This window comes from Falco peregrinus, chromosome 12, assembly GCF_023634155.1.
Source record: "Falco peregrinus isolate bFalPer1 chromosome 12, bFalPer1.pri, whole genome shotgun sequence".
Lineage (NCBI taxonomy): Eukaryota > Metazoa > Chordata > Aves > Falconiformes > Falconidae > Falco > Falco peregrinus.
The window spans coordinates 19890791-19905942 of NC_073732.1; the positions used below are offsets into that span (position 1 = coordinate 19890791).

Below are 15152 nucleotides of genomic sequence, written 5' to 3' on the forward strand. Positions count from 1 at the left end.
TTCTACACCACAAAAAAAATAAATCTCAAATGGTTCATAAACACTGAATTTCACCAAAATCACTAATATCCCGAAGTATCAGAATTATTAAAAATAATGTAGACTACAGGCTTGAGACATTGCTACCACTAGAAAATGAGGGTTTTTTCCCCAATATAGAAGTTATACTGTCATAAAAAAAACTGTGTTTGAAAGTATTACCAAATGTGTCCGGTAAGAAATTATAGTTGTCTAATATGCATTCTAAAGTTGCATAACCTTTTCTCAAATCATCTTTTGCACTAGAAAACAAGAAAACATTCTGAAAATGTAAAGCCAAAGTTTCCAGCATTCCTTCCTTTGTATTTTTTTTTGTTCCCCCTCCCAACCTTAAAAAAAGTACAGAGTATTTGAAGCAGAGTGTTATTTACATTTTAGTTTGTCAAACAGTCCAGAGCATCTTCCCACTTAAATCTTTCCCACTGCACTCTTTAAAAAAGCCTAAGTTTGGCAACTAAGACCTATGGTTTTTTCCAAGTAACAAAAGCAAACCCTATTTTTCACAGAACAAGACCTAAATTCTGCTGAGAACTCAATCTTGTTCTGAAGGTGGCTATGGAGAAGGTGCTTCTTCAAAGACACTGCATAGTAAAGTGACTACACACCACGCTTTTAACTACAAACATCTACTATAGGCTCTTCCGCTGTACCTTACAGATTTCAAGGCTAAGAGGTAATTCTAAAACATTTCCTCTCTATGGCACATCCTCCCTCCCTCATTCATACTTTAACTCAGAGATGAACACTTGCATTATACTGAATTAGCTGTATTTATTTTGTTCATTCGTCATGAGGAATTCTACACTGAGCCATGCACAGTGAATGGTTTCATACGCTTCAGCTGTCAAAGAAACAACATTTTTCTTCCTTGAATAGAAGCAATTTTAAGATTTGTGACATCAGTACAAAACCACAGTCGCTTCTCCCATCCAATGTGTTTGTCAGACCAAAATCTCTGGTCTTACACAAACCCAATTCTATGTTCTTACTAAATGAGAAATTACTGACTTAAATGTACTGCAAATAGAAAAATATACCTTGGCAGACAGATGGATTCTTAAGTTCTTCCTGAATTGTCTAAATGCATGTTTCTTCGGTAACCTTACAAACACTGGGAAAAGGGAAAGTAGGAGGAAAGGGAGAAGAGGAGATGGAAGGTTTTAAAGAAACGCATAATGCACGTAAATTATTCTTCAAATCTAGGACTGTGCTTCTTTTGTGCAAATATATTTAACACATTTGTGTGGTAAAAGCTAAAATATATGTATGTACAGAGCTGAGCCCATCTAAATGCTTGGAGTGGGGTTGTATAACAAAGCCTCTGCTTTCTGCTACACAAAACTTACCACAGTTTATATTTCAATGCACGATGCACCAACCACACAGACTAATGAGGTTACATGGCCACACAAACTGACGGGATGAGTAGGATGCTATGGCTGACATGGACAAACAAGTACTTCTGAAAAGTGACACACGGTGATTTAGATATAAGAGATACAGCTAAACAGCAGATATCTGATTAGAGTATTTCGAAAGATTCTTTACTTCCTAGGTATCCATAGCAGTATGAAGACTAAGAATGAGAAGCTACCAAGAAGAAAATTGCATTTTTATATAATATTGAATCTGTTTAAAAATAATAAAGGAAGTTACAGGAGTTTGTGAAATTAAGAGTATTTTGTTACTACCACGTATCTGGATAGAAATTTTCTTGGGGACTGGAGAGATGACGATCAGTTTACTGCATCTCCACACAGGAACCAGGTCTCCAACTAGATGCGGTCAGACCAGTCACCTGTTAATACCTATTACATGGAATATGTAAAACAATTTTTAGTGATTCTTAATCACCTGGACACTCAATGCGGGGATCTAGTGTACAACTAGAAATTTTCAAGCCTAAGCTTCACTGCACTTCAACATTTGAAGACAATACAGATATGAACTATGACAGGTAATTTAAACACATTTAGTGGAAAAGCAGGCTATATTTTGATTTTGTTTCTTCTGTTTCGTAATTAATTTTTGAAGCTTCTTAATCAGTTTGTGAACTGGTCTTCATCTATACCAGTAGGACAAAACCCTCATGTACTACATGTTCAGGTCACTACCAGTTTCAAAACAAGGTTGCAATGACAGTTTCTTTCCTACACAAACACTGCCTTGAACAGTGAGAGCCCACAGGATCTGCAGCCTCCCGTTTATAGCGAAGCTTCCAGCCGCTAAGGCAAAACTCTAGTTCCAAGAGGAGAACTGAAATAATACCGGTTAAAGTCATATTCTTGTTTACGATGATAATGAACAGAGCTGTTTATAGGTAAGGAATATCGAAAGCATTTGATACAAGGAAAAACGGACCTCTTGAACACCTCCCCTCCTGCAGCTCACTGAACTCAGGACAATTTGGGCTGACCACAACAAGAGGGATATACTCCTCTGGCAGCAGCCCACACCCACCAAGACGTCATAACAGGAGGGTAAGATGTGTCTGCCTGAATTATGAAATAAAAAGTATTTGCCATTTAATTTGCTCAGGAGACAGCACTTCATCAGTGGAAACTTGTGCAGGCAGGGTGAAAGCAGCTAATACTAGTTTTGTCCAAATCCTATGCTTAACCACATCTTCATTAAAGAAGTTCTTGAAGGGGTTATTTAGTCCGTGTTCAATTTACAGTTTATTCCACCCAGAGATAACTTCAATGTGCAGTTTTACATCTTTCGCTGTCTGACAGGAAGATCCTTCCCCTTATTGATGGGACTTCAGGGTCAGAGACTAAAAACGGGATGTCCAGCAGCAGCAGCAGCATTTTTACCAGCCTCCAGCCATAAGAACTGCCGTACCTAAAGCAATGCTCTATGGGTGCCCTGGCGGCAGCACCTCCATCTCATCTCCCACAGCTAAAGGCAGCCAACAGTTTACTCATCCCAGCTGAACCAACAGGCGAACATTGCTACCCAGCCCCAAACATGCAGACACGTTTATACCGGGACAACAGATGTACCTGCAAGACGTACCATTCAAAGCTCCGTCTGTGCAATTTGCTTTTATTGGCATACTTAGGTATCAAAACATTGCCATCAATGCCTCGGATCCTTCAGATATATGAAGATAATTAAGCATTAATTGTATCTCCAAAGTACAACATGACCAAATATAAATACACGAAAAAGTAAAACATGCAAAAATTCCCCACCTTTGAAAGGATTAATAATTAAAAAAAAATTTATGCTAGTGAGACTTCCGTACAATGCACCAACTCTTACACATTTTTCCATGTCAGAATCAAGAGCTGTTAACAAAACATGCAGGGCATAATATGAGATGACTGGCTTCTGAATTATAATTTAAGAGAACAGTGAACCGTTATATCCCTTATTATTCCAAATTATTAATTTGCTAAAGTTAGCAGTGTTCTTCAAAGTAATGACTAACATATTGCCACTCAAATACTAGCATAAATATTTGAATTGTATTTAACTCTCAAAAATTACTAAACTGACTGCTTATAGAATACAGTAACCGTCCACGGAAACAACAAAACAGATTTGCAAACTGCTAAGACTGTATCTGTAAGAGACAGCTGCAAATTAATGTGTGTATTTAAAGTGAAGGGTCATCATGAAAAATGCAACTTTAAAAACGTTTCATTGTGCAAATTCAGTTCTATTGGATCACCTGAAATTGGGAGGAAAAAGATTTTTCTCACTGTCATACAGTGATGTCTCAAGTATCAAATCCAAGATTCCAATCTGCTCATATGGTATCAAAAAAAGATTAAATGGTCAGAGGTAAAAGCGGTCCTTAAAAAAAAAAAAAATAGCAATTTGTAGATATAATTAGAAAAAAAAAAATACTGGAAGCGATTACTCTCCGGGTGACTTATGCTAGGCCACAAGACAAGCCACAGTTTGTATTTAGAAGTCACGCTAGTCTTTTCTAGGGCAGGGACGTAACACTGAACTTGCTTCAGAGCCTACTACAGGTGTGTGAACACCACATGGCTTTCACAAGGCATTTACAAATGTCCCTGTTAACAAGTGGGTGAGTCCATTGTGGAGAGAGTCAAGATGCTTCTGTCGTTGGCATAGAAGGGATCCGATGAACTCCATGATCTAAAGTAACAATAAAAGAAAAGTTTGGCTGACTGGGGACTTATAATCTAACAGGTGAGGAGAAATATCTATGATAAGTGTGTTATGAGATTAGAGAAATAAAACTCTTTAAAAGATTAATCTATTACTTTCATGTAGGCACCTGCAGTTCATTCAAACCTTTGAAAACACACTGGAGTTAATCATGCCACCTACGTAATTAACAATTCTACGTTTACCTTTCTAGCAAAGTTTACTCAAAGCTACAGCTATTTTCATTACTATGAACTAAAATGACCAGAGGTTTATACGCCAGTTTTACAACTAAGTTTTAATATTGCGCCTCAAGGAAAACCTGCACGTTGCAGGCACAAGCCGAGGTGCTATGAGTGCTACAGCCCGAGGCCGTCCCCTAACACCTCAGGGCACGCACAGCCCGCCGCGGGAACTGTGTACTGCTGCTCCCACGCCAAACATCCACGCTACCTAAAGCTGTGGGCAGGCAAAACTCACCTACCACCACAAATCTATTTCATCCCTTACCGTTACATTTAAGTTAAAACTTAAGGCATCAGGAAAACTACCTAACGGGTTACAGCTTTCGATTCAGACGGGATCTCACAACGTCTTCTCTCTTAAGGACAAAAAGACGTACTGTTCCGGGTGGAACGTTATTACAGGGCTGTATGCGAAAAGCTGAAAAAATAGAAGGTTGGAAAGCAGGAAATCAAAATGTAACAAACCTATCCTCCAAATCTGCCTCTGTCAGAAATCTGCTGTTTCTTTAGAACTTTTACATGCAGTGCCTTGACACCAGTACCACTAACGGGAGATCGGAACAATTCAGTAATGAATCCTACTGTACAAGAAATGTATGTGATCCAGCATTCGTAGTATTTTAGTGACTGACAAGTTGACGGACAATTTAATGGAACAGACAGACAAAAATGCGTTTTATCTTACCACACCACACATTTTATATTCTAACTGGTCAATGAAGCTATAGAAAATACTTCTTGAATATATTTTACAAGCAGTGAATTAAGTATAAGAGACTGTATTCCTGTGGCCCACTACTCCAAGCATTTGTACAACTTTTGATTCATTGCAGTTTCTATCAAAATTTGATACCGCGTTTGATTTCACGTTCAGTTATCATATTTGACAGAATATCAGGAGCACAGAATACAACAGAAGCTAGCTTCAGCAACACTATTTAAAATAGTGCTCTTCATTCCACAGCACTCTCATAGACAACTTATTTATCAGCATTACTTCAACAAAAATAATCTGCAGCTACTTCTTGGTTGAATAAGAAGCTATTTTATACAGCCCAAGTACTCAAAAGAGCATCCCCCTGTTTGGCACTGCGCAATCCTCTGAAGATTTAAGTAAAAATCAAAGCAGTTCAAGCTCGTGAATAAAAGGCTAAATAATTTTACAAGCATTTTAAAATCACCAAATGGATTTCTTAACCGTACCTTCAGCATTTCACAATTTGTAACTGCCTCAGGATTTAGTACATTAAAAAATAAACACAGACTTTAATACATATATATATAAATATATATATATATATAAAACCAGGAAAGCATAGGGGAAAAAATAGTCTTAGTACCTTGACTTTTAGTCTAGGTTTTAAGTGTCTGCTGAGTGGAAGGAACTGAAGTCACTAAAGAAAGCAAGTAAGACTAAGATTTTTTTTTTAAAAGAGAAAAAAAAAAGAAAAGAAAAAAAAAAGGATTTTCTAGTTGTACTGTGCATAAATGTAAGTGAAACTAGAAGATGGTTTCACAGTAGTTTCAACCAGAGACAGAAGCAAAACCTACAGAACTTCAAGCCCATAGTTTAGCACCATCATAGTTTAGCATGTTCATTAAACACAATGCTGACTTCTGTGTTCTAAAAATTCTAAAACTATTCAGCTAGATGGAACTTCATCTGAAAACTACATGAGGTAAGCAGACAAGAAACCTGAGAAAAAGCAGTCTTCAAAAAGTATTTAATATTCTGTCAAATATGAGTTACTTCAATAAATATTTGTAAGTTCTTAAAAGAAAGAAAAACTGAGTGGAGAAGAGGAAATTGTAAAAATGTAAACGCATTGCAGGAAAATAAACCACAGAATACCTACCTTGTAAGACTACACGTTACTAAAGCAAACGTTAACTAAAAATCTGCCCTAATTAGATAACAATAAGAAAATAAAGTAGCGTGAGAAGTTCTTCATTTGGAAAGCAGAGTTTTACAGTGAATTGGAAAAAAAGCCCAAAAAACTTAAGAGCAACTGCTACCAAAATGTTGATTTTTTAGACCAATCAAATGCTCACCTTGTAGATTAAAAATTCTATTAAATTGTTTATTTTATACATCATGCCTGCTTTCTATACAGCAAAAGTTTGAATTAAAAATGTACTTAATCATAACAGTTCATTTTTCATATGGAATGAAACATTTTGCATAATCATACCCTAGATTTGCAGAAACGTTGAATAAATTTCATAAGCAAGCCAGAAGAGAGAAACCGACTGAAACCACAGACACTGTATTCAACACAAGAGTTCAAACCAGAGGTGTACTACATACCAAGGAAATACCTAAAGGCAGAATCAGAACTGACAAAGCTTGTCAGTGAAAATTACCCACACACGATTTTATACCGAATGAATGATACCACCACTTTTAACCAAAAGAGACAAAGTTGTTCAAATACAAAATGAATTTCCTTGAAAAATGTGTGAAGTGCAACTTTTTCAGGTTTGCCTTTTGACTAATGAAGGACCAAGATACCATTCAGGGACTGAGAGATTACGATGTACAAAAGACTTTTTATTTCGACCCCCAAATATTTCCAAGTTCGTTAGCTACCCTTCTTTATCTGGAAATGGGGAGATGGCACACTAGCAGATTTAGTACGAGCTTTTCTTACGGTTATGCTGACGGCAAGAGCAGTACTGCTCCTTAGATGTATTTGATTACTTTAATGGGATTTTATCCCATTGAAGTTTGTTTCACACGTGGTTTGTGAAGGAAAAAGATTTATTTAGCACATACTCTGGAATGGCACACATGATTTTGACAATACCTTCTAGAACCCAAAAAACATTTAAAATCCTTAGAACCTGAAGGCTCTGTTCTGTCAATCACTCCAATTTTAGAAATAGATTATAAAAGTTATACTACAAAAATATTTCATCTTCATATCAATCAATGGCTGAAAGATTCAAAGACTCTCCTTCTAATAATGAAGTTATATTTCGGGGGGGAGCGTGAGCCTTTTGTATATCTTCAGGAGTAATGCAAGCTCCAAGGTAAATATTTGGAGGTTGTACATCAAGAGCCAAAGGGAAGTCTTGCGACTTTACAAACAACTCCTGATTCATCAAGGCAAAGAAATAATCGTAAAGAGGAGAACAAAACCAGCAGCAAGGCTTGATTTTTCCAAAGAGAAGAATGTACAAATCAAGAGAAATTATGATAGATAGAACACAAGAACTTGTAGTAAGCCAAACTAAACAACAGAAATCTTTTGAAAACTGTTTTCCCCCCTCCCCACTCCAAAAGAAAGCACTCAAAAAGAAACAAGAAACTAATTTTTTAGGATGAGAAAAGTACAATAAAGAGTTGCATTTCCTACTTAAATAAGCAAAACCTGCAGCTGGTTTGCTAGACATCTATTGCTGCAGGTTCATCAGGTTCCAGTTTATAGGAGAATCGTCTGCAGCAAAGGCTATTGAGAGAAATGCCACACCTGTTGACCCGGGTTGGACTACATCTTCCCATCAGTCGTTCCAGCATTCTTCTAACAGATGTGCATGCTGTTTCCCCATCTGAGAAGCAGCACATGGAGTCCAAGCAGTTGATACCTGAACCTGCCTCAGTAAGCTGGAAGGAAAAGAAAAAAAAAAATTAAAATTAGTACTCAGATTTTAGCAATGAGATGTTATCAGAAAGCACTTAGGAAAAGCAGGTTTTCTAAAAGTTAAGAGTGTTGATTATTTTTCAATTTTACAGAATTACAATGACGAATAACATTACCATTTCCCTTCCTGAAGTCTATCTATACTAAAATCTACGCAATGGTTGAATGCAGCCTTGGTGAGGGTATGGAAAATGTTTAGCACCGTCTCTGCTTAATGTTGGAAATAAACTGGTCAGCAATTCTCTGTTACAGCTATAGTGCATCTGTGGAGCAGCACATCACAGTTTGAGCTGTGATGCCTTGATTGACCTCAGCAAAGGTGTAATTTATACAAGCTGCAGGCCTGTCCTATTTTAAGGGAAATTATCAAGAGAAAGCTTCAGACCAGGGCAGCTGAATACAGTGCAGCTACCTGACTGTAAATAATAATTTTTCCTCAAGAAATGTATAACACAACTTCCTATAATAATTTATGTTATTTCACTACCATAGATACCCTTGGCCTGGTAAGGAACAAAAGCACATTCCTGATTTGCAGATATCCTTTCTCTAAATGCAAACAAGGCTGATGTTAGAAAGGTTCAGTCACGTTCATGCCAGCATGAAGAGTAATTCGACATCAGCATAATAAACTTCCTATTGTTCATTCTTTGTAGGTGAGAAAGACCCAGACAAAATGAAAGCAGTAATACACAGGTGTATGGGTTCACGTTACGTGCCATCTATCAGTGCGCTCCTCTTATTTTTGCACGCTAGTCAACCACAGCGTAACTACAATCTGACTAAAAACTAGTACTGCTGGAAAGAGAACGTCCAAAACCGATTTCCACGACCTTCCCAAAAGGAAATAAAAACGTGGAGTGTGGGGATGCTTTTAAATTTAATTTGAAACTTCCCATAAGAGCAACCTTTCAAACAAATGCTGAACACACAGGATAGATTTAAACATCCGTTATCCTCATTTCACTCTTGGACACCAGTGAATGAAGAAATCTGGGAGAAGGCATCTTTGTCTATGATAGGACACAGCTCACTTCAGAGCTTCTCCCAGTTTTTCCCTGTGTGACCGAGACTTTGGTTTCCAATCCCAGTTTCTCTCGTGCCACCCACACTTGCCCAACATCACAAGGAAAGCAAAGAAATTCAGTTTCCTATGGGAATGGTTTACTATGAGTGGACACATTCCTTCCTAATCCCCCCACAGGCAACCGGACAGATTACAGCTTCATAACAGAACAACTCCAATCCCAAAAGAAGAGGCAGCTAACAGGAACAAGAAGTGTTTGGACATCCAAGAGAACAACCCCAACTGGTAGGAGAAGGGGGGAGCACATGCGCAGAACTGGTGTTTCCATGCGTCTTTTCCTAAGCCTGCCCATTCCTCAGCTCTGTTCTGCATTCCCCATGGTCCCTCCAGATCCTCCCAAGACACTGCTTCGTATGATGCTTACAGTACTTATACCTAGGAGGCCATGAATGAGTACAGGCAGATTGCACACTTCTGACTAACCCGCACTCATCTGGGAGGTCTTTTGGACACAAAATTAACATTTACTAATGACCTGAGGGACAGGGGCAGAAGCATTGCAACTGACAGGTCTAAAAGCGGCTCTGGTTAAAACCAAAACAAACGACACACCTCAACAGCGCTTGAGTCCCTGAACGCCCTAGTTTGATGACCATATGGTCACAACTGTACTGTCACAGAAGACACCAAGATGAGGAACAGCACAATTCGCAGCACTGCAGTACTAGGGAACAGGACCTTCACAGCCACTTCATACTGCGCTCACAGCGGATCAGACAAGAAATGACACAGAGCAGAAGGAATTCCTGTTAGGAGGTCAGAAAGCACACTCCCTGCTGCACATGCAGTGATCTTCACAGTTGCATTCACAGCCATACAGAACAAACTCTCAACATTCCTACACCTAGGATTTCAAAAGGAGTATTTAGTCCATCCATTTTCTTGAAGCAGACCAAGCAATACCTTTAAAGTTACTGTAAAAGGTCATATTACAGTGGTTGTATGTGGGATCGCATGGACCAGGGGGATCTGCCGACCCAACAATCTTAGATATTATTCAAAGCGGGTAGGCAGAGGAATCAAGAGTAACCCAAACCGCTTTCCAAGGAATGAACCCTCAGCTCTGGATATTGGAGCACTGGTGTCTCTTCTTCACTAGAATCTCCTTTGTTCTTCTCAAGTTAGATACTCACAAAAAGCTAGGATCATGCTTGAACCACAATTTATGGAAAAGTCAATTATTACCCTTTTAAAAAAAACCAGCAAATGTGACCTTACATAAGCCTGGAAACAACATTTGTATTTTATCAAACTCATGGTTAAGCGTAAAGTAATACTGGGAGAACATCAAGGACAACATAAAAATAAATTCAGTTTGATGTGTAGATACATTGTGTATCACTGCCTGGTGAGCATGGATTTTTACATTTATATCCACTACCTGGAAGGAAGGAAGATACTTTTATTATGCTATAGAGTCCTTTCTCTCACTTTTATCTCTGTGGCAGACAATTACAATCATAGCTTTATATCAAAGTAAAACCTGGCATGGTAAAGCAGTAGAGCATAATGGTCTCTGAAGACCCGCAACAAACCCTCAGGAAACAAAAGGCAGGAGAGACAATGGTTTAAAAAAATTAGTAAATATAGAGAAATATCTGATAGTATTGGTATTTGGGCTGCAAATAAAGTAACACATTTTCAGAAGGTAAGATCTGGATCACAATAAACGTAATACTTTATATGATAATGGCCCATTTCATGTAATAAATCAAAAAGCAACTGAAGTGCAGAATTAAAGAATGATTCAGCTTGATAAGAAAAAATGGAACCCATACATATGATGCAAATTTTCTTGTAGATACCAAAAATATGGGTATTTTTGAGATGACTCCATGACTGTCTATATGATATATATAAATATATGTATACACACACATTAGGGTAGAGTGGGAGTACTACCTAGTGAACGTAAGAACTGTCGGGTAGGCTAGATGGATCTAGCAGTTGCCTATTGTCCTCCCCTCTGTGCCTGCTTTCAGCAAAGTCACATGCTGAGCTGACTGAACCCTTATCTTCTTCCATCTAGAAGGACAGAAAAGCAACAAATCTTATAAAGCACCATGCTTGCATCGCTTTAAAACAATTACCATTTTTAAATGAACTTTCATTTTACAGATCTGTTCTTGAGAGAACAATGCATATTTACAAAGTAAAGAAGCAATTTTTTCAAATTAATCAGTGGATCAAACATGGTTTATCAGTGCACAAGTATCAGAAGTGTTCGGTCTTTTTGCGCACCACAGACTACAAAAGGGGAAAATGATCATTTCCGTTTGCTTGTCCTATTACAGGGTATTCTATATGCCACAAGACAGACATTTCAAGTAAACATTTAATCAGACTGAAATATACAGCTGGGTGGGACTTTGTTAAATAGAAAATGTATTTAATCTTGTACATCAAGTTAAAGAGCACCACAGCATATTCTCCTGAGCCCAGGTCCTAGCTGTCAATGTGTCTGATGCCACAGAGACATTTCAGAAAATATATGTGAGATGGTTACTATTCTACAATTAAATTAAAACTTGCTCCCTACTATAAAGCTCACTTTCTTTAACCCTTAATATACCGTATGCCAAAACCCCAACCAATTTGATTTAGAAATATAAAAAAAAAAAAAAAAAAGAGAGAGAATGTTGGCATCTAACAACTTCACTGGCAGTTACGTTTTCAAGTCGTCTACTTTTTGTACTCTTCACCTCTTTCAATCAAATAAACCCACAACTGCCAAACTATTTTGTTATTTCAAAGCCATTAAGGCAAAAGTATCTTCAGGTAAGTAAGTACGTGCACTTTTGTGACAGAACATAAATATGAAATACTCTATTCTCCTCTCATTTATTCCCTCTTCCTGCAATAGATTCTACGGATTAGCTATGCTAATGCAATATACAAACCTGTAAAGGAAGAAATTTCCCTTGTTCAAGGTTTAGTACATTAGGATGTTCTGGTATACTTCACTAGTGTGAATGCATGTTTGCACTTGACTAACCTTTTTGGAAATTGTATGTTAATTACAGAAAACATATGCTGTAAAAGGAACAGAAACCTGTCTGTTCTCAGCTTCTACACAGCTGGTCTGGATCAGATATGAAAGCTCTTAGGAGGGGAATTCTATGAAACAGTAACTACAGGAAAAAATTCAGACAAGTAACGAAGGCCGTAAAGCCAGGACCAGGAGTCTGGAGTTCTGGAGACAGCTGAAGAAAGCAGATCTGTTCAGAGATGAAGGGAAAACAAGGCAACAACAGTCCTACGGGCCTGCAGATGGGGAAAGCACGGGGTCTCGGCTGTGCTATGGCAAATGCTACAGTATGAGAGTCCCAGATATAATGTTATGCACTGACAGCCTTCCCTGTAAATAAAAACTTGTGTTTTACATTTCCCTAGTATTATGTACAGTCATAACACACTGTCCAAGGGTAAAACCTCTATAAACAGTTAATCCCATCAGTTAGTAGAATTAAAACATCTATCTGAGCAACACTTCTCACACATGTTTTGTGACAGTTCCTATAAAGCACAGAGACACATATACATACATACACACACAAAACTTTGTTTACAAAGAAAAAACTGAAGTGAGATACAATGGGGCCCAGTTAGTACCCTAAAATGCACATTTCACATGTTCCAAGAACAGGAGAGATGGCTACAGAGGAAAGTAGTAGTATTCAGTCAGTCCCCAGATAAGCATAAAGCCTGCACCTGACCTCTGCTGCCTGATTCCTCATCATCCCAAGTTACAAAAGTGACAGTAAAGTTCAGAGGCGAGAGTTTAACAGGCACACACAAGACTGCATTTCTGACCTAAAGGAACGACACGGACACTTAAAAGACCCACCTCAAAACTCTTAACTATATATCACAAACGTACTTTATATAAACTTGGAACATTTTTTGCACCCTGTGAAGCCTATAGACATAACAATTTATTGTAACATCATACTTGTCTTTTAATTCACATTCACAAAGGTATTTTTTTGTTCATCAACAGAACGGTAAGCACATTTGCAACACAAGACGTAACTCAGTTTAACCTGGTGATACACTTCTTCTAAGGGTTTTAATATATATTTAGTAAACTACAAAAAACTGCCAGCGTTGTTCATCAATCCACGTGCATTCTGCAGTCACAAGGGACGCAGCTACTGGGTGGGCATGTACAAAAGAGGCGTGACAGAATTAGCTGCTTCCATCTACATTCACCATGCAGCTCTTTCGTTTCATGTTCTTAAGAGTTCTCCTTGCTTTCTCTGCTCTATGCTTTTGCAGAACAGCTGCCCTGACCACCACAAAAACTAACCCATGGTCTTCACTCCAAATTCTTTGTTATTTAGTATAGTGAAGTGAGTAGTTTCCATCTGCAAACTTATTTTCCTTTTTATTGTTTTAGGTAAGCATCCATAGGATAGCTTCCCAACTTTGTTCAAATGAAGAACTAGAGAAACCAAAGTCCTTGTTTCTTTCTTGTTGCACTTTACAACTTCAACTGCACAGTGTAAGGCACTCCGTGCTTTTATTTCAGGTACCTTACTATTAGATATTCAAGCGTAAAAGTTCTGACATACACGAGAATTGGATTTGCATAATCATTTGTTACTCAGACAAAATAACTTTCCCATTTTTTCAACCCTTTCCCTAAGTGTAATATGAAGAAAATCCCCTCAAAGTTAGCAAGTGTTCTCCTGTTTTTAGTATTTTAGTAACTACAGTGCTACATTCCTAGACAGCTTTATTCTTCTTTCACCCTCCAGTTGCATAACCCTTAAAATGTGTTCGGTTTTGGAAAGTTTAACGGACTCTTTTGTAATGAAATCTTTGGTGTAGATATCATGCACCACGTAATTCACTTTAATAATGCAGTGAGAAAACAGAGATTTACTGGAAACATATTTATCCAGAGTTTTAAAAATGTAACTTATTTACATGGCACGGATAAACCAAGAATTTTAAAAGCTAACTTGTACAAGCTTTTGCACAGGAAACTCTGCAATGTTGCTAAGTTTACTAAAATTCAAGAGGTATATTGCAGTTTGCCTGTTTTTAAGCTAGTAAGCACTGAATTTAAAAACCAAACAAACCAAAATCATCCCACCGCTACCTCCCTGGGATGTTTGGAAATCTAAGATTGGTTATGTTTCACACTGGGACAACTAACAGCTAAACATAACAGCCATTTCAAGTTTTGCCTTGCAAAGGCATAGCGTGCTCCCAGAGGAAATACAAAGCTTTTTCTCCACCCACCCCTCTCTTAAAAGGACTTGTATCACCCATTTCAATTAACCACTTAACTTTCTGCTAATAGTTGACAATGTCAGCTTCCTGTCTCCCACTTTTCCTCAGTTAAACAGCAATTAACCCCCCAAAATACAGTTAGTTGGTTCTGCTAGCACCTATTTGCATGTATTTAAACAACAGTCACCTAAAAAAAAATATTTGAAAGTAATCAGGTCGTTGCATTAAATTCTTGTTACAAAATACAGCAATAGATAACGGTGGGATAAAACATCAAACAGGTTGAGACATCATTGATGCATAAGAATGTTTTCGTCTTACAAAAGAGAATCAGCATTTGAAAGGATTTCACGTACTGAATTTAACGCATTTCAAGAGTTTCAGAATCATTATGGTTCACCTATCACAGACACATGTATGCTTTGCTATTTTTTTGAACAATTTTCTAGGACTTTGTAGCCAAATGCCTTTAGGAATATGTAACTATACACATTGAAAACAAACAACACTCAGTTTATAGATGCACAGAACAAACACAAAAAGCCTTAGCCGCACAAGTGTATGTACAACCCAAACTTAAAAGCATTTTCTGCGCTTTCAACACACGTGAAAGCAAAATAAAATGGGCAAACAACTTGCAAGAAATCGCTGCCTGAAAGACATGGACCTTCCTGTCACAGCCTCAGGGAGCTGAAATTATCCAACATGCAAACAGCACTGTTATTTTGATCATAAAGAAATTAAAAGCATTATAATCATGCTAGAAAC

At 37.7% G+C, this 15152-nt stretch overlaps 1 protein-coding gene across 8 annotated transcripts in view; it reads right to left on the minus strand.

Moving 5' to 3' along the window:
• Window positions 1-15152, minus strand: part of ATP11B (ATPase phospholipid transporting 11B (putative)) — a 72890-nt gene that overhangs the window by 3050 nt on the left and 54688 nt on the right. For 2 of the 8 annotated variants that reach the window (XM_055817280.1, XM_055817278.1), the window contains 2 exons: window positions 7886-8019; window positions 3072-4155 (listed from right to left, as the gene is read on the minus strand). In XM_055817280.1, coding sequence (XP_055673255.1) covers window positions 4074-4155; window positions 7886-8019 — 216 coding nt within the window. In that variant the 3' untranslated portion in view covers window positions 3072-4073. Of the gene's footprint in view, window positions 1-1076; window positions 1151-3071; window positions 4156-5853; window positions 8020-11045; window positions 11169-15152 lie in introns of those variants that run through there. The other 6 variants (XM_055817275.1, XM_055817274.1, XM_055817279.1 and 3 more) reach the window with 4 other exon arrangements.